Below are 26,700 nucleotides of genomic sequence, written 5' to 3' on the forward strand. Positions count from 1 at the left end.
TGAACCTTGTGCAAGAGACACCCCTTCCTAGGCAAGACTCAAATCATTTCATGCCTTTGTGGCACTGAGGCATGCCAGTATTAGTCCCATATTCCTTGGGAAAGCCGGGCTTAAACATAGTACCCAAAATCTGAGACTTTTAGAGGTGGACATGTGGCAATCTATAGCAAACCTAGCTCTTCTGTGTCCTTACCTTTTCCTTGGTGGTGCCCAGTGAGTGTGGGGGACAGGAAAGAAACAACTGCCTGGAAGCAGGTGGATGAGGATGCAGCACAGAGAGATCATTAAGGGATGGATCTAGAGTCCCATGTGAGTTGTTTGGGGAGATAAAGGCTGGCCAGGGGATCTGGGAACACAGCAAGGAAGAAGAGGGCAGCAGAGAGAGAAGTCTGACAGCCAAAAAGGAGGTGAGGATTGAAGCCTGTGAACAGAATAAAGACAAGTTGAAAGGCAGAAGGGGTCAGGCCTAGGGTTTCTGAGCCTGTGAGTATTACTGTGAATCCCAGGATTCAGCATTTCCTTCCTCAGCCTCAGCATTAGCAAATAGCTGTGAAGCACAGTGGTAAAATGTGCTTCTTCAGCTCTTTCTAGTAACTGGCCTTCTTCGCCTCTTAAAATAAAGGCTCTGCTTTAGATAGCATGTGCACAACTGATACAGGGATTTCTGAGCCCCATGTGCCAACAGTGAGAAGCTGAGAGGTGGCTTTCATGCCTTCAGGGTACAGTGGACTAATAGGAGTTTGTTCAGCTGAAATAAAATCAGGAACTCAATTTGCTTGCGGGCAGCTTTATGGAGAGGGTCACTCTGAACTCAGACCGGCACTCCAAGCTGCTGGTGCCATTTCTCTTTAGATCAACTGCACTGAATTCTTTAAAAGCTGTAATTATTTTCTAATTCTCTGGTCAGCTTTTGGGGAACAGCACAAGATTTTCAAACTTCTCTTCCCCAGCCCTTCCAAAAAAAAAGTTAGATAGCAATTGAGGTGAATGTAGGCGGCAATATTGCTTGTGCCTCTTGGTTTGCAACATGGAAAGATTTTCCATATGTATGGAATAGGCATCGCTAGCTCCTACATCCTTCTGTGCATTACAATCAACTAAGGAGGTAAATCAGGGACAGGCAGAAATTCAGAGAGCTATAACCAGCTCCCTAATGGCTCTGCTGTCCTTCGTGCAGACACCAACTTGACACAGAAGCCAGTGAGCCATGTATTGCTCTCGCACTCTAGCTCTCTTCATTATGAGGTACTTGAAATAGTGCTAGTAAGCATACTTTTCTGGCCCCAAAATTACCGACTTCATGTTATCTGCCATGGGAATTCCACTATCTCCAGTGAGGTAGTTGTGTTACCCAGAGATGAACTGCCAGAGAGAAAATATCCAAGTAAACAAACATATGCTTAGTGACCTAATTAAGCAGAATGTTTATATTCCATTCAAGTATGAGACCATTTCAGTTTATTTCCTGCTCTGCATTTTAATTTTGCTGTCAGAAGTATAAACAACTGGCTGTGGAGTTTTTGTCTTTCAACAACTGAACCCATCAGACGTCAAAAATACAACTAAGATGTGAGGTGTCAAGGAGTATCAGCAAACCTTGCACTTCAGAGAAAAGTGCAAATGAGAATTACTTCACTGATCTCATCTTAGTTCCCTATATTATTTTTCCACATCATCTAGTAACTCAGTTGAGCAGCCTATATGCCTAGGAAGAGTGGAGTGTTTTTAATGAAGTTCAGCAGTCAGTTCATGGCAAGGTATAATAAAATAGCCACAATGTAATGCTTTATCATAATTTGTTGGGCAATACCAGAACAATGGGGCATAATGTTAATAGCAAAGCAGAACTGTTTATAGAGCAAAATTGTTTGAGGGCAGTTCCTGCTGGGATGCAGGGTTGTCCTGCCAGACTCAGCATGGTCTCAGAAAAAAGGCTCTCCACACCTCTGCCAGTGGGTGTGCAGAAGTGTGAGCATAAATAGGCATACACAGTAGGTCTGTGCACTGCTTAACTCAGGCTAGTATGTCTGTGAACTTAAATTCTTCCAAAAGCAAAATTCAAAAGTGAAGAGAGGAGAGCAATGTGAAATTGGTGGAAAAAGGCAGAATTTGCCAGTTAGGAGGACAAAGATGGAGAAGTTTGATGTGGTGGGTGTATAATTGGTGCAGTCTGACAAAGAAGAGGCATTTGCAGGATGTGTTGTGTCAGGATTTTTTCTAGACAACCTGTTGGTTACGTGCGGTAGCAAAGTGTAGTAAAATGGCATCTATTTATACATAAGTAATTAAGAAAGCACACAGCTTTCAGAAAAGAACATGCATTTGGTCTAAGACTGTTGTTGTGGGCCTGCCACTAAAAACTGACTGCTCTTTGAACTACCCCTCAGCTGGGGTAGTCCTGCAGGAGTGGCACAGGCCATGGTGCTTCACTGGATGTGTTCCCGTTAGGTCTGAAGCCTGTTAAATCAGCACTAGAAATTTCCATCAGTTATGAAGTTCAGCCATAAGTCAGTGATGTTACACGCTTTGGGAACAGAGAGAGTATGCATGGACCTGTGCACAAATTCATTTATATGAAACAAAAATTTCTTTAATTTGTCTGTTGAATTTGCTATACATCACTTAAATAGGGTAGTAGGAAAGTGTGTCCCATGCTGTAAATAACAGAGGAGTATATTTGCAATCATCATAAAAAAGTACAGTTTCATAAATCACGTTAGTGAGTCCATCAGTTAACAAGTTAAACATGCATGAAGCCCTGTGAGTGGTTTATGGTCACTTTGAAATATGGTAGTATGCTTATTTATATTAATAAAAATACAGTAGCTTTTTAATAACATACAGGAATACAATTTTTTATAGATATGTTTGTGTTTATATACATATTTGTACATTTATAGTTTAATAAATAAACGAGGAATGCAACCGCCCCTCATGTTCAGCCCTGTATTTCCAGCCTTTCAATGTGAGTAGAATCATCTGAGCCAAATGTGAGGAAGACTTTTCCTCTCAGACCTGCTGCTTACACAGAAGAAAGCTCCAGGGATGGGGGGGAAGTCTTTTAAATTAATTCTTCAGGCTTCTTCTAGCCTAGATCTTTCTTCTTTTGATGTCCTCAGATGCTCCCGAGGACTTTGGGGGCTGTTTGAGCTCAGCTCGGAGCTGCCTGCCAGTCCCATTGGGTGCCATTTCCTCTTCAAAGAGCTATTCCTGCAGCTGCTCCCTTCTGCGCAGGGAGCGGAAGCCTTTGAAATTGCTGCAGCTTCGTTGCACAGTCTGTTGGAACAGCTCGCATCAAAAAGGAGAGGAGGAGAAGTGCTTGTATCTGTTTAAATTAATTATAGAGGCTCCGGCAGAAATGTGAAGGCAAACAGAGAGAGGAGACCTGATTTGTGGGGTACTTCTTAGAAAATCGATTGCTAATCTGTGCATCGACTTTCTGCTCCCTGCACAGAATGAAGCAGCCGTGCCAAAAATTCTTTTAACAGGAAATGTTCTCCGATGGGACAGACAGACAACGTGCAGGCAGCTCAGTAGCTGCAGTGCTGTTAGGGAGCACCACAGAGAAGTTAAATCTTCAACTGCTTTGAAAATGGGAAGGTCCAAACGTGTAAACATGAGGAATTTGCTTTAAAAACCATTCCTGATGCATCATACTTTCAGACCGGGCAGTCTCTGAAGCTCCGCTTGACCTACGTGAGTGACCTGTTTGACCCTGCAGCAGCCCAGAAACTGGGCACCATAGAAGTTCTCCTGCTCTCTCGGGGTATGTCTTCCACCACATGGGAGGTACCACACAGCGCGGTGGTCATGCTCAGCAGTCCTTGCAGATGAGCTATGGGGAAGAGGGTATCTTACCAGGGCAGCATGAGATGAGGTCCTCAGCCCCATGATGGAGACTGGGGAGTTGTCCTGGAATATGGTGAAAAACAGAAGGATTGAAATGAGTTGGGGGTTTTTCTGGCCTGCAACTCAGCTTTGTTACTTCCACATGTGATGGAAGGGAAAAGAAATCTTGCCCTACATGAGGTACTGGTCAGGCTGATAGAGCATTACACTGTTCTGACCAGGAAGGCTGGAGGAGGCCCTAAATACAGCAGAATATTTGCAGCCTCCCAAGCAGCCTTGTGAGGCTGAGGGTCCAGGCAAGTGCATGCAGTTCTGTATGTCAAATGAGAGAGAGATTATGCAGTGTCCACCTTGAGAGGAGTTCGAGCTACGGTGTCCTTGGCTGTGTGGTGCCAGCATCCTTCATATGAAGTCACCAAAAGCAATGAGCTTAGGTTCAAATGTCGTGCTAAAAAGTGGGTTCACCCTTAGCTGTAAGATTTATCAGAGATTTTGCCTGAAAGGAACTGACTTACAGGAAGATGCCTGGTCTGCATGTCTGATTAGAGGAAAGAGGCAATATTTCCCTTCTTTTTTTCATCCCTTTGTCTACGTACAGAGAATACCCTGTGGAAATTAGCTTAGCAATAGCAGTGCTGGTGATTTTTTTACACCTGCTGTCAGTAATGCAAGACAGCAAGACTTTGAAAAGAGATGGTTTGGGTTTGGTTGCTTCACACATTCCTCAGCCATGGTTCAGATTTGCTGTTGCTTTGGTTTAGGGTGCTCTGGAAACATGGTGCCAACCCCAGAAATTGATCTGAATTGTCAGATGGGGGACAGATCTCATGGCATGAACTTCTTAGCTGGTATCTCCTCATTCACCGGTTGCTGCTTGAAAGGGTGAAACAGTCTCTAAGCCATAGGGTCTCTAGTCCTTTTTGTCCTTGCTTTGGGGCTTGAATTGCTGATGGTTTTAGAGTCAGGGCAGAGTTGGATATGAGCAAATGCTGGAATAATGCTGTCTTGACATTTGAGGATCAAGAGAGGTTCAGTGAACTCCTAAGTGTATATGCTACTTCAGGAAGAAGGACCCTATAGGTCTTAATAAGTAGCTGATATTTAGGAGACCAAAGTGGGGTTCTGGGCTCCTCTCATTAGAAAGAAGCAGCGTTCCAGATGCCGGGCTTGCATTCTTCTGGAGCTGCTGGCCATGGATAAATTGCTCTTTACAGGAGGAAGATTCAGCCTTGCAGAATTCTCCTGTGCTATTGCTGAGCTGGAGGGGAACAGGTTAGTTTGGGGGCAATAATGGAGATGGCTTTTCTCATAATTTACCAGTCTTAATAGCATATTCTGTCTGCAGTGTTTTTCTCTGCCTGGTACATTTGGCTGCACTAAATCAGAGTGAATTTATAATACTTTACTTTCAGAGGGGGTGGCAGGAAGGCAGATGACTACAGTACCTCTTATAGAATATTATTATAAAAGAAGTGTGAACTACCTCCTAGCCTCTCATGCTGTTGAAAAATTGATTTGAATGACATTTTCAAGGTGTTGTTTCTAAGACATTCAGCAATTGCCATTCATCCATGAATGGTTAGTGAGATGAATAACAAAAAGCAGTTTAGGATTCATAGGAGGAAGTGTTAAAAAATTACATTTGGCAAAAAACACTGCTTATGCTAAATTCTCTTGTATATCTGAACTGCGCCAAGGTTATCTAAGTGGTTTTAGGTAATCCAGTCATTGTGAGAAAGATTATTTGAGACACAAAAGTGGCAACATCATTTCCATTTGTATGTGCACTATACGAACCATCTGACTGTATCAAATGCAATACAATATTATTGGTAGCACAGCTTTGAGGGAAATAAAGCAGGCCCTCCTTGCTGGCCATTCTTTAGGCAGGTAAAATATAGCAACATTGCCGCTGAGTTAACTTATCCTTTCAGTGAGCAAATGTCAGAATTCAAACATGATGAGGAGAGAAGAAGAAAAGGAGAGTGAATCATAGAGGACTTCATCTCTGGGTGGAAACCTTGAGAATAATTGACCTGCCAGGAGACACATATATTTACTGAGTGGTTGCATGTAGGCTTTAATAAAAACTTAGAGCAGTTTTCTTTTTGAAAACACTATAAAGAGGTGGTGTGCCTCTAGAAACCAAAATTCCTTGTCAGGATCTTAAGATCCATGTAGCTCTCATACATACGTGCTTATGGTGAAAACAATAACATCTGTTATTTTGCAGGTGCATGACGTTTTAAGATTGCTGATATCTTAGATTTAAAATGGGAGGAGTTTTAAATATACAAGATATGCTAATGTATCTATGTATGGACATTATTAAAGTACATTAATAAGGTACATAAAGTACATTATGCAACTTGTGATGAATTTTAAAATTTTGTACTGATTAGCACTTTATAGTTGGAAGGTATCAAAAGCTGCATAGAACAATTAAAGGCTATTTCCAACAAACAAAAAAACCACCCCTTTGTCTTTAGCTAGAACCTTCTTTTTCATAATTGTTTAAACCTGTTTTTTCATCAAAACTTAAAACTTGAGTGGTTTGGATTTTTACCGTTATGGGTTTCTTCCTCCCATTTTATCCTTCTCCCCATGATTTTCCCTTTTTTATGTCAGCAAGTGCAAAAAAAAAAGTGATATCCAGAGACTTTCCTCATCTTTCATTCTTTCTTAAAAAAAAGATTAAGAAAGAACGAAGAGCCAAAACGGAAGCAGGAAAATGCTGGAAAGCTGTATATGTTCTCTTTGAAATATACAACTTGTACGTTACATATTCAGCCTGTGTCAGCCTCCAGGCTAAGATACATACATCCTACGCAAATATCATTATCAGTGCTGAGCTTTCATCTTATAGTTCGGATTCCCAAAACTTACATGTCTACCAAAGCAATCAGTAAAACAAATATTTTTCAGTTCCTTACAAGAAGGACTGTTTCCTTATGCTAAAGGAATAGGCTCCTAAGGAAATGCTAAGAGCACTTAATAAAAAATAGTCTTCTTCCACCTATCCTCTTCTGTAACGTCTGTTTACAGAGCGTGCTTTGACTCATATGTTCTCCATCTGCTCTGTTATGTCTATCTGTATGCTTTTGCCTTGCACACGCCTGCTCGAGATGCAAGGTAAGCTGCCCATCTCTCGCTGAGAAGTAAGCAGGCAGCATAAATAGTTCATGCTGTATTAATAGCAAGAACTGGCACCTGTGATGTGCCACGCATTGTCTCTCGTGGCTTCTGCACTTTGCCTCCCCCCCTTTATGTTCCTTGAGCTCTGGGTGCTCAGTTGGTTTGGTTTTTGCCACTGCTTCCTTTTTCTTTTTTTCTTCTGTCCTTGCAAGACTGGGAAACTGCTGCCTTTCACAGTGTTAAAAATACCAGTGATGTGGTTCATTTATTTTTCTCCCACTCTACATTTTAAACTTGAGCATCCTTAACCAAATGCTTTTTCTCCAACTTCCTTGAGCTATCCTCCTTGGAGGGCTTCATAGCTGCACTGTTTCTGGAAAGCCTGCCTCTCACGTGGCTGTGAATGAAGTGGTAGCTTCTCGTGTGTCTGGTACTGGAACAGCATAAAGAAGAAAGACAGGACAGGGCAGGGAATTTCTTCCCTACCAAAAGCCGGACAGGACATGCACTGATGAAGCTCTTGTTAACACGTGTCCTCACACCGTGCAGCACAAGTGGAGAGAGAATGGAGGAGCTGAGCAGCATCCAGGCAACATGAGGCTGGAAGCAGAAAGGGAAAGAGGGATTTTATAGAGAAAAGACAGGTGAAAGGTAGGAAGAGAAAGAACGCTTCAGGTGGTGGTGGCTCGGCCCGAATGAAGTCAGGGCTGGAGGTTTCCCTGCTTTCAGTACAACCAAGGCACCAAAATGGTAGTTGAAGTGATTTAGGAGTCCTTAGAGGGCAGAAAGCATGGTATAATGCACTGAAGACTGTTGCCATATTACAATTAATCTGATTTTTGTTTTGCCACTTTCAGTTTGAAAGACTATTAAATACATCTGCAATTGATAAATGAATGAATAGACTGCCATTTGCAAATCCTCACCCAAAATGAAAGAATGTAGCTTCCTATTAAATGGGAGATTATTACTGTCCCAACATAGGCAACAGCATTAGCAATGAGTCCAGCAGAATTAAGGAGCTTTCTGAATGCTTTGACAAATAGAGTGCTAATGTCCTTGATGAAAAATGACTTTTAGCAAGATCTTCCAAATATTTTCTCCTATTTCAACTATATTTCAGTCCCACTAGATGCATCTGTTCTTCACAAATGAATTCTAGTTGGCATTGGGACATTTTTTCAACATCGCTGGTCAATTACTTTACCACCAGAGCTGGTCACATATTAAATTCAGACTTCTTTTTAATGAAAAAAAGGCTTTTTGGATTGAATCAAATAAATACTTCAATTATTTTTTATTTTTAAGGGGAAAAAGTAGAATATTTTTTTCTTTAAAGATTAAAAAAAAAAGAAAGCCTAAATCCACATTGCTTTCATTTCTCAAAAATTAAAGATTTTTGTATTAACCCTCTCCCCACAAAAGCAGCTGTAAAGAATTGATTTAATACCATATCTGCAATTCTCAACTCTCAGACAAGGATTTACTGGCTAGCAGAGCTGTTGACCTCTCCCAGATGCAGAGGGAGAAGGCCTCTCCACTTTTTGGGCAAAACAGTCCGTCATCTGTAAAGTACACTGGGGGAAGAACAGCAGAGAGCTCTGTAAGTCGTGCACAGCTGAAGGAAGCAGTTGCAGCATTACGCCCCCCGGTCACCACCCCCTGGCCATGCAGCAGGGCTCAGCCAGGTGCCCTCGTGCTCCACCACCGGCCCGTTCTCCCCGGCGTAGAGGGAGACCCTTCTGCCTGGGGGAGGGAGCTTGTGTCTCAGCTACCAGTAGAGGAGAAGAATCAGTACAGAAGGTTTCCTGAAGGATCAAGGCTCAGTTCTTAGTACTGCCACTTACATACTGTGTACGAATAATTTACAGTTTTGATAACTCAGTTCTCTTTTGAAAGTGCTTCCCTGCTTTACAGGAGTGCTAGAGGCTGGTTGGTGTTTACCAGATTCTCAGCTGTTGTGTGGGAGAGACGGAGTGAGGGTTTGTTTAGACGGCGGTCGTGGCATAGAGGTTTGTAGTATGTCCATAGCCACCATGAGGTCATTGACTAATGTTGCTAGAGTCATTTCAGACCCTCGATCCCATCTGAAGGCAGGCTGAAGGAGGAGACCAAAGTGCAGTTTCTGTTAGCTTCTTCAGACTTGTGGTTATTCCTAACTGTGTTGTGACTTTTCCTGGGAAGGAGAGATTGGAAACAGTACAGGAACTGGTTCCCAAATATTATTGTGATGTTCCTGGTTCCCTACCTGCATCCTTTCTGCTTCCCAAGATATGCCTAGCTGAAAGCATGCCATGAATCCTTGCATCTCGACCATATGAGTCACTGGGATGCATGCTGCTAAGCCTGGGCTCACATTCATGGACCCTGTCTAAAGTTGCCCTGACGCTGAAGTCCATTAGTTCTGAGCCCCCAGTGGCTCTCTGCTTTCATCAGCAGAGAGGGGTCGGAACAAGAATAAATTTCACAGGCAACAGCCCAAGTTTTCCTCTGGCCTTTTCATGTTTCCTCTAGCATGTCTACATTGACATTTAGAGAGGCAGATGGGCTCACATTTAATAGAAAGTTTTGAAATAATCTGCTTTGATTGGGTGCCTGAACTATTGGATTTTATCCACGTGATCTTCTTGTCGTGCTGCCATGAATGTTTGAGGTCAGTACATTCAAGCCCTTAAGTAGCTGTGGACTTCCCAGCAGGGCTCTTCCGACATTGACCTCCTGACAGGGGAGCGGTGTGGTGATGTGTGCTGAGCCCAGTCGAAGGCATCGCCAACACCCGCATTCCAGTGCAAAATCCATCACTGACTGCCTATTGCCCTGGTTTAGACAAGATGCTTTTTCTTTCTTTGTGTGCATTTCTTCACTGATAAAGTGCTTTTATTTTTTCCCCCCTCTCACAGAAATGTTATAAGGGTTCATTGGAGTTTTTATAAGGTATACTGGCAGTCAGAAGTTATTTTAATTATTAATAAGACTAATGATATACCACCATCACAAGGAATTATGCTCTGGTAATCCCTGATGATCCCGTAGTGACTGTGGGTTATCTAGGGTCTCTTAATGTACTTTTCGTCCCAGTTTGCTGGAAAGGCTGGAGTTTTGTTTTGCTCTTTTTTTTGCAGTAAAATGGCAAAATGGTAAGTGATATTTCTGACGTGAGAAAGCAGTGTCATGCACTGGAGAATGTACTAGAGATAATCTGTTTTAAGTTTAGTATTTATCTAGGGACTATAATATAGTTTCAAGTCTTTTTATATTAATTCTGCTGTTCTTGGAAATTTCATCAGTATGCACGCTTTTCCTTATGTTTTAATTTTGTTCAATAGTGAAGAGTGTTAAGAAGTTGGTTATAGGGCTAAAGAAGACTGCTCAACAAGGTAAGCCAATAGGTCAAAAAATTAAAATACTAATACCAGCCTACTGCCAGGTACCTTCTGCAGAAAGGCCAATACAATGTTTGGAACACCCTAAGAATGCGCTATGGCAGGGGCAGCAGAAGAGGAAGAAGAGGGCCGATTGCGCAGTCTGGCATGGGCACACATTATGTATCCTCACTGCCCAGCGCTGCTGTCAATCAAACAGGCTGGGTTCAATCACTCAGGTGTTCTTGCTGATAATAACACTGGCAGAAGACCCCACCTAGAAACTTGCAGAAGTGAATTACACATGTGGGTGCCCCTAAGCAGCAGTGCTTAACTGCTGGCTTGCGGTGGCTCCAAGGGCTTAAAGACAACCTTATTGGTCAAAACATGCCGTGGGGAAGCCCGTGATGAATAAACGGACAGTATTAGGTAAGTCTCTTCTCCTTCTGGCATGCCTTTGCAATGCTCTTAACTCTCCTTCTCAGGCCTGGGAAAGCAGCCTCCGTCCTTGCTGTCTCCACCATGGGCTCCTCATACCTTGTTGTCCTGGCTTGGCACAGACCCAAACCTGAGCAAGTCTGTCTTTCAGCCAGCGCAGCTGAGGTGGCTGCTGCTCCGGTTCTGGAGATGGAGGCCCTAACCAGCCCTTCTCAGCTAACCTGTTGTTTTCAAGAGGTCTTCTCTCACCCAGCTTCCTGCACCCACCAAGCCCACTGTGCACGCTCCCACACCTGCACTCCAGCTGGGTGCACTTGAGGCAGCTCTCTGGTCCCTCCCTTAGCAACGAGGTTATCCTTATTGCTCCCTCCCAGTGGAAAAATATCACCATGTGAAGTTGGAGTGCTCTTAAATTTGTATTTTCCCTTTCCCAGCAGATGCCATTCTCCAGTATAAGCCCTCTGTCAATCAGATAGTCTCAGGCAGCTCAGAATCGCTGTTATCCCTCTTCAGTGACACATTTGTAGTGATCTTCCTTGTTTGTAAGGGTTTACTCTGCAATTCTTGCACTTGTAATCACTCTCAGTGTTTTAGTTGCAACAGAACAGTGTTATAGCTAACAATATGAAATGCGTCTAGTGACTGGCCAGTCCATTCCCACCTGAAAGGCATTTCCGTAACCTTCCACATCAAACACACATTCACATATGATGGGATCTTTATCAATGAGGAAACCACATGTAGAACTGGGGCCTTCCTGTTGTCTCTCTGTTCCTCAGCTACAAAATGGTGACAGTTACGGGGCTGTTTAGAAAATACTCTTGAGAGTCTGAACAAGCGATACTTCTGAAGTGCACAGGGTGGAAATACTGCAGGTCAGAGTGGTTCAGCTCTCCTTTTTTTGCTCTCACCCCAGAGAACCAAGGACATGGTAGCAAAGATCATGTACAAAATGCAGCAACTTTTTACAGACCCAGCCTTGGCCAGGGAGGGGAGATGGAAGCAGAGGTTGTGAGTACTGACAAGACTGGATATAAAGGCCAGTGACCGTAACAGCCTGGCAGTTAGGGACATAGGGTTGTAGAATCACAGAGTCGCAGAGGTGGGAAGGCACCCGTGGAGATTGTCTTGTTCAACCCCCCTGCTCAAGCAGGGTCAGTTAGAGCCAGTGGCCTAGGACAGTGTCCAGTCAGGTTCTGAATATCTCCAAGGACAGAGACTCCATAACCTCTCTGGGCAACCACTTTCAGTGTCTGATCACTCTCACAGTTAAAAAAGATATTTCTTGTGTTAAAAAGTGTCGTGAACCACTTGCATGTGTGGGTGACCTCAGTCCCAATACTGGCATCCATCCCCCAGCACAGAAGAGATCAGACCAGCTAAAGGATACATGGCAAAACTTTACAGATGACTGATTGTACAGTTTTATGAGCAGGTGCAGCAAAGGAAGTTCTGTCTTGAATCCCTGTGGCGATAGGGGAATACAGGTAAATTTTCTAGTACTAGAAAAATGCATTATGATACTACAAGTATCACCAAAGTGATGAACTTCTCAGACCACATTTAGCAGCATCCTGGGAAGGAGACCAAAGGGTACCTCACATTAACCGCTTCAGACCTCAGCTGATTTCTGTTGTTGGGAGGTTGGAGCAGAAGTCCTTGAGGACTTTATTCCATGACAGGAGCTGTGACACCAGGCAGAGTAAGAAGCCTTCCTTCCTCCACAATTCTCCAGAGTATGAAATGTAAGACCACTCATCTCATTGCAACCCTCCCGCTCACCTACTGCTCTCCCAGGAACCACTGACTTTATACGTGACAGTTCTGCTTCCCTCCTTGCTAGGAAAAATGCTACCATGTGGTAAGAATAATCACATCTCATCTCCAGCTCTTCTTCCTTTTTCACATCTGAAATAGAAAAGCCATGCCAGGTTGCTGATAGCTCAGTGAGATCAGCCTGGCTGGGGACAGAGCTGTGAGTGAGGGAAGCAGAGACAGGCATATCAAGGTTGAGCTGAACAGAAAAAAATCGGGCCAGACTCTGCAAGACAAGCCAGAGGAGCCCATAGCTTTAATAGTGTGGATATCACAGCTCCACTGCAGCCTGATTGTCTTGGAGCCCTTTGAAATCACGTATGTTCAGTATCGCTGTCCTCTTGTGATGCTCATATATTGCCCATCACTGCAATCCTCAAAAAGGTATTTGACAGCAGGAAATAGCAGGCCATTTCCCATTAAAAGATTTATCGAGCTCTGCATTATCTGCGTTAAAGTAAGATTACTTATGTTTGCAGAGTTCAAAGTCTGAAAAAGTAAGGAAATGTGAAAGATAAACTCTGTACAACAGTGTTAACGTCAGTTTTATTTACATCCTCTATTTTACAGTATTCAGTAAATATGTACAGAAATACATTTACTGATTACCATATCAGTGTCCACATTTACCAAGAAAAACAGGTAAATAGAAATGTGTTCTATGTAAGGAATGTGGTTGAATTTTGCTGTAAAAGAAAACATCATTTCTTATTTGCTGACATTTGTCACTGTAACAGTATAATCTTGAGTTACACGATGTATAATTTGTCTTCAGCTCTCATCACTTGGCGGGGATGGTTCACAGAAGACTTGAATGCCTTAGGTCAAGCATGGATGAAAGGCAAAACACCTGCCAGTCTCTGAATATGTTCCTCTTCCCCCACCCTTCTCCCCAAATGTGTACCTTTTCATGCTTGTCTAAACCACACTTTAGCCATGCAGCATATTTGGATTTTAGAAAGATGTGACGTTATCAAGATTCATACGTATTTAAGAATAAGGGCAAACACTTTCTTGCATACTATACTGGTTAACACAGATCTTTCTCAGTCTTAGTATCTATACGTGTGATTTAATGTGATTCCATTTGTAAAAAGTATGCCACCCTCTTGAGACCCTTGTATTTATCTGCTTTCAATTACATTTGAAGTATTCAGAAAGTCTCCTGTACTAATCCCATCCAAGTTGGAAGCCACATAGCTCATGCATGAGACTGTCAAACATGAGTAGTTGCAGATGTCAATGCACCAGTGGCAGGAATCCAGGAAGATAGATCAAGGCTTAGTCACTGAAAAATGCATGCCAGCACATCTCAGATACATAGCATTGTAGCACCTCATGAGGAAAATGTGTCGTGACAGGAAATCAATAACCTCTTGGAGGTGATCTGTTTTTGAAATGCTCTTGATTAATTATGCCAGGGTGTGTTTGGCAACTTTGCCTGATCCAGCATTAACCTAATGCTTTTTGCATGAAGCACTATTGTAACCAGTCTCATAAGTCAAATCTGATGGTTCAAGTCAGGTTTTAAAGGGTCATGTTATAGATTTTGTAATGTCTTTGTGTCCGATATTGCTGCTTTTACTATGGTGTGTAGGCTTTTACTATCAATCAAAATAACAATTGTTTTAACATGAACAATAGCATTTAGAACTAATTGCATTTGAAGTGGAATGATTCTCCTAAATAAAGTATGTCATATGGTGGGTAAAACAAGTAGGGAACGTCAGTGTGTTTTCGTGACAGAAGACCTTACTTCAGGATGTTCCTCAAGGTTCTTTACTTATGTGCTGCCTATGCAGAGGAGAAGCGGCTCTAGGAGACACACAAGCAGGGCTGCACCCCAGTCTTTCTTCCCCTGCCTTCCTGCACAAACTCATTTTCCCCCTCAACAAGTTTTCAGAAAATACCTGCTGCCCCATCTGCCCCTCAACAAATGCAGGACCCCAGCACATGCTAGTGCCTTACTCACACACTGAAAGCACATCATTCCTGGTCTTACTTAATCTTGTGGTCCCTCTAGACCCTGCCTTGGCCTGGCTTCTGCATCCTCAGCACCAAGCGCAAGACCAGCAGCTTTTTTTTTCCTGCAGCAGGTGCCAGCAGCAAAGCAGAGTGCAGAGCTGAGAGCTGCTTTGGTGCCCGGCCACGGCTTATCACTGGTCATCAGGTCACTCGGCAGTAGCTGCCAGTGGCGAGCAGCTGCTGCCGCCGCACAGCTTAGCCCTGCGCCGTTGCACAGGCTGGAGGAATGCGGAGCTGATGCTAGAGCAGCGCTTTGGCCAGGGGCACGTGCAGCGTTGCTTGAGAAGCTCTTACCTCATGTGCCTCTGCCTCGTGGTGGAGTACGGGGTGTTTAGAAGACGCAGGGCAATGCACGTCAGGCAAAACTGGTTACAGACAAATTGCTGGGCACAGTAATGAGACCATGGTCACGTTAGTCTGCTACTGCTTTCTGTAATATGACAGCAAAAAAGCTTAGGAGGTTATGTCCTCTAGAGTTATTTATTAACGGAGTTTGCATGTCTAATATAAAGAAATAATTAAATAAAGATAATGACAATGTCTGTGAGATCAATTGTTTGAACCAAGTTGCAGATAGTTGCAGTCACCATGTGATAGACCAAAGTTTGACCTTTGGCTACCTCACCTGCGCAACACACAATAAATCCACCTCCTCAGTAACCATTTCCAAGATTTTAAATTTCCGAATAGCATCAAAGAGCCACCATTTGAAAAAGAAACTGCCAAATAATGGTTTCTTGATTTTCCCAAATGTGGAATTTCTTTCCCCAAATTATACTGGCCCAAAGCCCAGGACAAGCGATACTCAGTCCTGGACCAGTGACAGGTTCAGAGTCCAATGTCTTCAGGTTAGACAGAGGATACTTTGGCTATCATGAAGCCAAAAATATCCTTCTGTGAAAGCCATAGTGCTAGCCCTGGGAGATTGCCAGATACTGGAATTCAACATGGCACATTTTATGTACAGATAAACTTTTCAAGTCAGTTAAACAGATTTAGAAAACGTATTAATACAAATTATTTTCTCCTTTTGAGGCCTGTGCAATTAGACTTATAATATGGAAGGAGTCAGCTTTTCAAGGAGAGGAATACTATTTTCCGTATGAGTAAAATTGTTCCATTGCTAAAATATATCTGCAAGCTTTCTTCAGTGATTTGTGTGCTAGGAATACATGAGGCTCAATGACTTTACTAGCACTTTTGCAGCATGAGCTGTATAAACAGTCAACATTCATTCATGGAAGTTAATCTGGATGATACATGTATGTGTGTGTGTGTGTATAAACATTGATTTTAAAGATAATTGTAGGAGACAAGAATATATTTCTTTGCTTAGATAAACCTTTTTGCAAATAGTAATTTAAGAAATTCTAGTCCAAGTGGTTTAACTGGTAAGAGGCAAAGAAGCTGGACAAAATGTGTAGAAAAATTACTGCGCATAACATTGTGATTAATAAGTGACCCTTGCACAGGATGTGTGTGCGTATCTTCTGCATTGTTAGCAACATGTTTTTTCAAAGGATTTTGTGGCAAAACTAAGGACTTGAGGTTGAAAATAAATTGGGGTGCATAGAGTTTGCTCAGCTGTGGCTGAGTGCACAGAGCCTGGGCTTTGTTGATTCTTTCGTATTTTAAGTCTCCTAACGGTAGTGCAGTGCACACTTTGGGCATGGCACAGAAGGGACAGAAAGCCTAGCTAAGGGATCCCAGCAAAAGCAGAGAGGTGACTTACGTGACATTGCACTTTGCATGTGTTGAATGATACCTGGATACATGACATGCATTAAAAGTAGTTATATTGAATTATACAAAGTTAAAGAAATTAAACACGTAACAATGCTCTTCCGTTTGGCAACATGGCACTGGCTTTGCACAATTTTGCTACACCACATGTGCCATGTCCTGCCATCATCTTGTTTCAAGTCCAAGTGACCAAAATTTTGATGTGTCAGGGCAAGGCATTATCTGTGCCTGCCAAACATACTGACGGATGTGAAGGGAGGGCCTGTAGTGACTGAAAGAGGCCAAGACAGAAGTGAGGATGTGTTGCCCTGGGAGCTGCTGAATCAGGGCCAGGAGGGCTGAGAGGGGTCTCTTGGTCTGGTTGGATGGGAGCTGCAAGGAAGCAGCTTGAAACAGCGGGAGCTGGGATGGGAGGGAGACAGACAGCTCAGAGGGAGGCAGCCAAAGAAGCCTCCAAAAGCAGAGGGGAACCAGGACAGAGGGTCGATCAAGGTAACAACTGAGAGATGTTGAAAGGGCCGAGAGCTATAAACTTGAATGAGTAGATTGGCTTTCATACCAAATTTTTGTTACTTCTCTATACGTGCTTGCTCATCTTAGGCTGACACCCAGGAAGGGAACTGAGGAATACGATGTGGTTCTCCGTTCCTCCATAACTATCATACATAACCTCAAGTGAGGCATGCCATCTCCATGTTACCCTCCTGCAAAATGGGGATATTATATCCTGCCCCTACAGATCAGGGTTGCTGTGAGGTTATGTTTAGTAACACTTTTGAGGTGTTGAAGTGCTTCAGTGATTGGCACTGTGGAAATTCTATAGATAAACACCTATATATAACCTCCCTGACACTAGTACAGTCACAGGGGTGAGATCAGATTGACACTGCTATTTCAATATATAGTATGTACTGCATGTGTCAGAAACAACGAGAACAAACCTGTCAACATGAGGTATGCGTGGAGAAAGTGATACAATTCCTGTTAAATCAGATGTGTGTGTCCACTGTATTCATCTACAGAAAAGAGGAAAAGATGAGGTAACATTAAAGAGAAAGTGTTAATTTTCTTTTCAAAGAACATTACACTTTTATATTGATTGAAAATGGTTACCTCTGGCTCTTGCGAGTTTTGTGGCATTATAGGGTATTGGTCTTTGTTTAGATCATACAATACTTCTTCCTCTCTCCAACCTACAATAACAATTAACGAGCCGTCTGTGGCTGCCTTGGAGTGCATCCTGTGCATCAGTGTGTCTCAGTTAATAGTCATAATTTCTCATTTGTAAGAGGAAAAGTGCTACCAGCGCTTTCAGTCTCAGAAGGGCTCAGACTCACTCAAGGATTCCAATTTATTATGTATCCAGCTCTGATATCCTGCTGCTCTCTTTATGGATTAGGCTGCCTGCGTGGAAGGTATCATCCTTCAGATGACACATAAATAGTCTCTTGCCAGCTGTTCCTTTCTCAGAAGTTTCTCAACAAGTAAATCATAATCGTGCCCCTTGTTTTACTAGTTTCTGATCTGGTTCTACACGTTACTTTGCTAGGAGCATGCGGAAAATGCATCTTTATTACTGCTGTTACTCTACAGATGGCGCTGACTACAACTGTAGGGATTTTTAGGCCTATTAGTATTGGTTTCTAAGGTGAATACACCCGTAATGATTTTAAATTAAGAGGAATGGGCATAGGTTATTTTACTGGTCGTTTCTGTAAAACCTTTAATCTCAAGGTGCTGCACAAACCCCTGAGAGCTAAGAAGGAGATGCAGACGGATTGCTTCACTCATTCTGACACACAGCGTCTGTTTAACAACACGTAATCTGGTTGTGAGCTCAGGGAAAAAAAGTGAAGGGTAGCATCCTACTGATGCAAACTAGATTTTAGAGAGGAATTTATAAAGACAGAAAGCAGAGGCAGCCAGCAGACGCAGCAGTTTGCACAGCAGCTTGCACAGCAACTCACACAGCAGGGTGCAAAGAAGGGGGCCTCTGTCAAATGCGTACCAGTGTGAGTCTCGGGCACAGTGGTGGTGTGCTGCAGGGCAGTTTCCCCAGCAGATGTTGGAACAGCTGCCCCTGCCAGGGCAGAGCCGTCGACACGGACGCAGCTTCGGGTGGGGGATGCAGCGCTCCAGGTCCCCAGCTGCGTAAGTTTTGCGGGTGAAGAGCCACCTGCAGCCTCCTTGTTCCAAGGAGCACCAGCACTTCAGGAGGCTCCCAGTCCATGAGTTAAAATGTTGGTGACATCAAAGCTGCAAGGCCTCCTTTCTTGTCACTGGGCTTTCGCTGACCCTTAAGAATGTGGGCTGAATGTCACACTGAAGCCCTCTCAATAGAGGCCCTTGGTATTTCCATTGAACTAAAATGTCTTATACCCTGTAGTTTTGAGTCTAATCAAACTGAGTAACAAATCACAGTCTTCTGTTGGTTAAAGTGAATTATAACCGCAATTTATCTGATCCCCAAACGGTTTCACCATCCCTGCAGAACTGCTGTGTACTAACTGGGCATCTGAGGAAGCAGATGCTTTTTTAGACTGAATTCCTTGTCGTAAAGGTAGTTCTGGCCAGTCTCTGCAGATCAGGACTGGGTGGCTTGGGAAGATAGCACTGCCATGTTTGTGCTAAGGACAGAAGATACCTGTACAGAAAGATGTCGGTTTGGCATCTTTGAACATGCTAAAAAGCCTTAACATTGCCTTTAAAACACAGTTAAGGGAGGAGAAAAGGCCAAGCAAGGTATTGATGAAAACAGTGTTAAAAAAAGCAGCACTTACTGGTTGGAAGATAAAATCTGTAATCAGGCTTTCAAGAATGAGCACTTAATTTGCCTGAAGACTATTACAGAACTCATTCTTAATGTACCTGATTTGCATAAATCTTTTTTTCCATCTACCTGTTGCAGCACACACCTAAAATAGGAAAGTGCAGTCCTCCATCAAAGCTCAACTTGTCAAGCAAACACTACAGATGTGCTGCCTATTTGTAATGTGATTTTCCAGTCTCAAATGTCATATATACCATGTGGGGGATGGTATGAATTTTAATAATATCTTTTAATGAGTCATTAATAAGCAGTTTCTCTCAAGAAGCAGTGGCAGTGATTCTAGGAGTTAATCCACCTGCAGCTCTCGGGGTGGCTTTATTTGCAGTGTGTATAAATTCAGCTTCACTCAGAGATTGCTCCTTTGGAGTCAGTGTCCAGAGTGTTTTTCTGGATCAAATTCACCGTATGATTACCTTCCTGCAAATTCCACCCAGGCTCCGAGCGTTGAGCTGGTTTCTCTGTTTTCATGCAACGTTACCAGCAGTTGAAGATTTGGCAAGTCAAATTTCTTCCCCACTTGTAGGTGATGGGACCTCGGGAAGCAGTGCTGTGTGGAGGACACAAAATGGGGAGGAAATTGCAGCTTGCTGACCTAGCAAGCATAAAGATCTGTCAAAGCTCCCTCCCCCGCAGCAGGGACAGACACTGACGGGGCACGAGGGGTCTGAGAAGGGCAATGCTGTGGCCAGGTAATGGGGGTTTACTGCTGCACTTCAGCTCTTGAGGTGGTCTTGGCAGATGCATCCCTTCAGAGGGGGGATTAAAATGGGTCTGAGGTTCACTGCCTTGGCAGTCCGGAGAAAAAGGAGTTTGTGGCTGGGAGGGCACCTTGGCAGGCAGCACTGTGGTTGCGGCGGGAGAAGCCAACAGGGTACGTTTCCTGGCAAGTAGATAGAGTTACTGAGCCCAAGCTAAGAGCTGCTGCTAATGGTAGGGTTCGTTAGCTCCCTCACTGCTGCCCTGGCGGCAGGGCTGCAGTCACCCCAGGGTGCTCGTGCAGCCCATGTCACCTTCCCAGCTGATGGAGAGGGAGCTCCCTGACATACCCACAGCGTTGCTCAGCCCAAGTGTCAGCACAGTCATACAGGCAAAACTGTCTCACAGGAGCAGCCAGTCTCAGTGGGAGCAGAATTAAGCTGTCCAGGTAAAAATGCAACTTTGCTCGTAAATATTTAGTCCATAATAAAAATGCCGTATCAATATAGCATTGATTACTAGTGTTAGCATAGTTTACTACTACTAAAATAGTACACTAGGCATTATACTCTAATTATAAATTTTTCCCTTTCTTAAAGACTTTAAATGGTGCAGAATAACACCTTCTGGAAAGCTGTTACAGCAGCTAATCATCCTCACCATTTAAAGCTCCTTGTTACTTGAACTTCCTCATTCCTTAGCCTTCTCTCAGGTAAGCCCCTGAAGATATTTTGACAAACAAGGTGAGAAATGTTGTGGTGTCCCCCAGTGTGCCAGTAAGTAAAAGGGATCAGTCCCAGAGATACCAGTTGGGCATCTTTGATCGGCACAGCGTGATCTTTTAACAAACAGGTCCAGGAAGCATCAATGTTATTTTCTTTCTAAGCCTCAGATTCCCATTGGCCCAAGCTTATTCAGAAATCAGGTGGCAAAAACGTTAGAGGGTATGAAATTTCTGACCTCCTGCAGCTTTCCCAGCCCTGATGGATCTGACTCCAAGCACATTTGACCCCTGCTCACCTTCACTAGACTTCAGTCCAGGTGCCAGTCTGATTCAAATTTGGTATTTATAGCTCCAGAGTTTTAATTGGCACTGTTTGACAGAAGGTATTCCTGCCTAGAAAATTTCATGGTTTTTAAATTACAGGTTTTGGAGGGGCTGAAATGTAGGAAAGGGAAATTTTGTCTTGTTTGTAGCTTGGATAAAGCATCTGAAACAGCTTTTTAGAGTGGCAGTTTCATTGAACATTTTAAACCAAAATTCATACTCTGGATTTGTAAAGCTGCAGTGTTTGCAAGTAGCATCGAAATTTGCCATAACAGACTGAGATTAAAGATGCACATCTCTTGATTTTCTCCTTACACTTTTAATTGCACTGTACTTTTGACAGCATTTTGTACATAAACTCTTCAATGGTACAGCTCATTATCCTCTTCCCCCCCCCTTTATCTTTAGAAAAAGAGCAGAAGGGAGAATTTAGGAAAACAATGGCCTATTTTATTATATAAACACAGGAATTGGGAAGAGGGAATGGAGAATGGGACTCTAGATTAAGAGTTGATTGCTGAAATTATTTTAACTACTTTTTAATTGGCAAGCTGTTGAGTTGTTATCATCAATGAAGAGTGCATCAACAAGCAGTATCTAAAGCGGCAAACATTCAAATTGAGAAACAGCTCTGTAACCATCATCCATATAGTGAAGAGTTAAGACTAAGTGACTGGATCACAAGAATACATCTTACAAGAAATATCAGGGGTGGGGTTTGGAGTTAAAAGTCCTTGTTGTCTTCTGATTTTTTCTCTGAAGAGGTTATGAAGCCAGGGCAGGAGATGTTTGCAGAGCCTCCAGCTACCCTGCTTTGGGGGTGTGCAGAGTGAGGTACTGATCTCTGTCTGAAGACCTTTTTCATAGAGGTGCAAGATGTACAGGTGAATCTCCAGGGCTTGCTCTGCTGTCAGTCCCTGTTAATGGACTCTGAAGGTCCTGCGCAGTCTATAGATCTCTCATCTGATAGTGGGCACCTCTATCGCAGACCATATGTAAAACATCTTTGCATTACCTTGATGCTGATTTATACTGTTTGAAGGGATGGGGGCGGAACAAGTTTTTAAAAGATGAAGAAATTGAAAACTCCCCTAACTGCTGTATTATCCACCTGACATTCTCCAAATGCTAGTCATTAATTACTAATGCCTTGGAAATCAGAGCAGTTATGTGATTAAAATTATGTTCCATCTCTGAGCCGGAGCATTTCCATTATCTTACCATTTCCCATTCAAAGAATTCTTCCTTCACAGTTATTCAAGGCTCAGACCCTGCTCTGTTTCCTCTCATTTGGACCTGTTATCCACACAAGGATATTTCTACTCCATGCTTGTCCTGCCTTCACGTTGGTGAAAATCAGCGTGGGTTTACAGCATAATTATTACTAATTTGGCCCCGCAGCTCCCCCTAGAATTACATGTGCACATCTGATGGCAGACCACAGCCAACATAAGCCATAACTTTGTTTTCCAGTTGGTGAGCAAGTGTCGGGCAAGGATCAAACCTGGCTTATGGCTTAGGCTGGCCTTGCAGTCCTTGCTCCTGCAGACTTCCCTGTGGACTGGGCAGGAGGGTTCTCAGTTGCAGTCACACCAAGCCCCAGGGTCAAGCTCTCAACCAAAGTGATCCCCTTTATAGGCCAGTGATAACTTGGCCCCATGGTGTCAAGGCAGAGTATGTTTCTTGAATCACCAATAATGCTGGTCCTAGGTGAGCTGTGTATTCAGAAATGATGGGGTTTATTTCCTGGCACGTATGTGCTTTGCTTATGTATATTTTCATGCCTGCCAGCACTCTGAAATCTAGACATCGAGTGTTGGGGAGCAGGCTAGATGCAATTTTTCATGCTGCTGACATTAATTGGATGAACAGACCTTCTCAGAAGGGGCAGTGTAGGAAATGTGTATGGGAAAATGACAAAATAAGGACTTTCACAGCTAAATAAAGACAAGTGGCTGAAAATGGTTTTTACAGCTTTGGCTTTCATATGTTTCATTTGGGAATGTAAAACCATTTTGCACAACAACTAACAAATTAAGATTCACAACACCTTTCCGAAGAAGATAATTGCTCCTGTCTTACAGATGGAGGAACAGAGGTATTGAGACTATCATTTCAAAATATGTCCCCTGTTTTCAAGTCCCCAGATTGAGATACATTTAAACCTAATTCTCAGAAGCATTAAATACCTCCATTTATATTCATTCATTTGGCATTGTTTGTGCCTGGAGTCTCTGAAAATTAGATGCGTTGCCTCCTAACTTGAATGGTCAAAATAACTTTGTGATGTGGCAAAGATCACAGAGCAATTGCAAGGCCAGACTGGGGCTGGGACCCATGTCCCTTCATGCCATGTCCTGTTTTTACTCACTGAGTATCCACCTTGCATTCTTGGCCAAAAGGAAAATCACGTTCTGCTCATTCAGTTTTCCTCTGCTCTGTCAAACAATTGGACATTATAGCAACAGTATTGTGTGGGTTATTGATTGACTTTATAGAGTCATTTTACCTCGTCTTTCTAGATCATCAAGAAATTGTCTTCAGGTTTTTGTGATTGAGTTTCTTATTGTAGAACTAGCATGGAAATGCAGTGAGAATCATTTGTATCACCTGGTTTTCCCCTGTTGTTTTGTTTTTTTCAGCATACAACAGTTTTGCCCTTTGTATTAATCGAGATGAGAACAACACATCATCAGTATCCCAGCAGGAGCTGTGGACTGGCTGCAGTGTGCACCTTCGCTGTTGGCTATATTTTATGGTAAGGGCTGTACATGCTGTGTTTTCATATTGTATTGGGGGTTTTGTACTGCTAAATTTGGGCACATATTTCATTATGGATATAATCGCTAACAGATTCATGCTGCATGCCTCGTTTGGTCCAAGACCTGGGCTTTGTCTGGTTTCCCCAGATGCTTATATTTTTAGAAAGTATATGCCAAACCTCACACAACAGGAATTTGTTGAACAATCCCATGTAAGCAGTGGTCTTTCCAAGGGTACATTTTTCAACCTTTTTTCAAGCTAAATGTTTTTCTTGGACCTTAGTTTTATTGCTTAGGGTTTTTGTTCTATCAAATAAAATTGAGAATAGGCAAATGATTTCCTGCATCAGTATTTAAGTGGCAACAGAAAAGATAGAACACTGTCTTTTTTCTCTAGTAGTTCATAAATTCTTTCTGTAAAATTGATTACAGAATAAGCCAGTAATCCAAACACTCTGAACTTTGTTTTAAAAAATGCAAATGTTTGTGAAAAATTAAACTTAAACAGAAGTAAACTTTCCTACACAACATTAAATTAAGTCTTTGGGCAGTGTCTATTCAAGCACCTGACATACATGACAGAGGTAATTTGCTTTGGTCATTCAAGTATTTTATTTTTCACTAAACCTTTGTTTTATTTACAATGCTCCTTTGACACCATATATCCTTTATCCTTTCTGCAAACATTTCATGACCCCTTGTTTACTTCTTATATTCTTTCTTCTTACCTCACAACACCCTTCCCTCAGTTAAGAGGATGGTTTTTAAAATTGTGGATAATACTGCTTTTTCCACCGGTCAAGTGAGATCAAGCTAATGAGAGGGGAACACGGGCTGAAGGCAGTACTGTCATACTGCTTCAACTATGCAACTTGCCCCTTTGGTCCAATGAAAGAGAGATCATTATTCATACACGTCCACACACACTCAGTGATCATAAAAACCTAGTAATCTAGCTGAAGTGGGATGTTGTGTCCCAGGACAACAGTCACATTCTGCCATTTGCTTTTATAAACATACATATCCTTCTTAAAAAAAGAATAATATTTGTAATTGTAAGGTAAGGACAGCCTCATGCAAAAAGGCATGTAATGATTCCTTCAGGGGAAAGAAATTATATTTTTTAACCCATATATAATAATGCATAACTGTGGTATTTCTCGACCTTCCTCTGAAGGGTGCCTAGAGACAGGTTGGCAGAGTTACTGTACCTGTGATCTTTATGGCAACTCCTGTTTTCTCAAAATCCGAGTAGGCACATGCAATAGTATTCAATAGGAATAGAAAATTGAAACAATCCAGTTCTGCAAGTGAAATAAAAACAGAGATGTGTTAACATTTTTTAAGAAGTTGTTGAAGTATCAGTGTGATACTCATATGGCTTGATCCTGCCTACTACAATGCATCTACATCCTACAAGTACAAGGCAAAAGGAAATTGTAGGACAAGTAAAGCAGGGGAAGAAGATTCTGCATTAAGAAAGTAACTACTAAGCAGATTTTAGTAACTACTAAGCTTTTGCTGTTTGTTGGTTTTGCCTACACATACATTATTTCCAAAATGGACAGGGGTACTCTCAAGTGACTCACCTTCTTCCAAGTTGTGATTTCTCTAAAGATGGTCTGAGACAATTAATTGCTTATTCAGCCTAAAGGTCATCCTGCTAAACTCTGCACTTACAGCTCTTTTCGCCTTCTACTCTTACGAAAGGTCTTTGGGGAAGACTGGAGGCACACACAGGCTACACTGTGCCATCATCTGCAAGCTCTGCGTGTCTTCAGCCTACAAGTGCTATTGAAGCCTCTATCCAACATTTGGTTGAGGCTGCAGGCCAAATCTTGGCTTGATGATATCAATACATTCACATATTGGGAAAATTTACTAGAAAGTATGAAAAGGGGGGGGGGGGTTCATCCCTCTCAGAGTGTGCCCACCTTTCGCAGCTGAGGTCCACTGTCTTCCTGCTGCTAAGTCACTACATTGAAGTAGACACCTTAATCACTTAGAGGGTTTGGAATTACTTAATTTGGATTTGCTGCCCTTGTTGGTGTACCTTTTAGAGCCCTTAAGGTTAGCGCAGTGCATTAAAATGAGACTACACCTGCAACTGACCTAGTTACATGCAGCCTGGTGGAACTTCTTTCCTTTGTACCTTTGGTTGTCCATGGGTCCCCTGCTGGGGCTTAGGTCTTGGGTTATGGGTTTTTTACCTAGAAGTTAGGGATCTGCTGCTTGAGAATTTGTCCTTCTCCCTTCGTCATTTTTCCTCAGTGGAAGTGTTTTCACTGCAGCTCTCTCAGTATAAAGTGGAGACAGTTGCTATTCAGATGTTCTCTGTTTTGCCATTGAATTTTGAACTGTCTCCCCACCTCACTGAAACCTTCTTACCATGATGCACATATCATGTTGCTCTTCGTACTGTAAAGCAGCATACAGGAGGATATTGTTTAGGTTTGATTCTGGTAATGCATTTTTTTTCAATTCCAAGTAGAGGACAGCTTCTGTTTTATTTCATATGTGACTGAATCATTCACATAGGAAAGAGATGGTGGAGTAGCAACCTTTAATTATATATATTTGATAAATGAGAAAACAGGCAAACAATTCTGAATAGAATCACTGAAGTTGGAAGAACATAGCTAAATAACTTGATATCCCCTGAGCTTTATTGAGAGACATGTTACCTGAGAAACATCCTTTATTGAAGAGTAAAACCTTTTTCTGTTTTTCTTTCTTTTTTTTTGCATTTTCTCCCTTCAGTCAGAGAGCATTTGAGTAGGCACACTTAGCTCATGCGCTCTCTGTGAGGGAGAGCTCTCCCTTGCTCTCAAGGAATTGTGCCCAGGCAGAGCATTCACAGACTTGCATTGCCTGTTGCAGACCATACATGGACTTTAAGGATCAAGGCCATGGGATAAGATGGGAAAGGCCGATTGGCTTTATTTAGCATGGCTTGAAAAGGTCACAATTTGTATTGAATTGTTAAATCTAGACAAG

General features: G+C 42.6%; 1 protein-coding gene across 1 annotated transcript in view; it reads left to right on the top strand.

Moving 5' to 3' along the window:
* AIG1 (androgen induced 1) overlaps positions 1-26,700 on the top strand; it is a 127,492-nt gene that overhangs the window by 89,221 nt on the left and 11,571 nt on the right. Inside the window, exon 4 of the mRNA XM_054821647.1 lies at positions 23,584-23,699. Within this exon, the coding sequence (XP_054677622.1) occupies positions 23,584-23,699 (116 nt within the window). The remainder of the gene's footprint in view (positions 1-23,583; positions 23,700-26,700) is intronic.

The sequence above is a fragment of the Grus americana genome, chromosome 3, assembly GCF_028858705.1.
Source record: "Grus americana isolate bGruAme1 chromosome 3, bGruAme1.mat, whole genome shotgun sequence".
NCBI classification, from domain to species: domain Eukaryota; kingdom Metazoa; phylum Chordata; class Aves; order Gruiformes; family Gruidae; genus Grus; species Grus americana.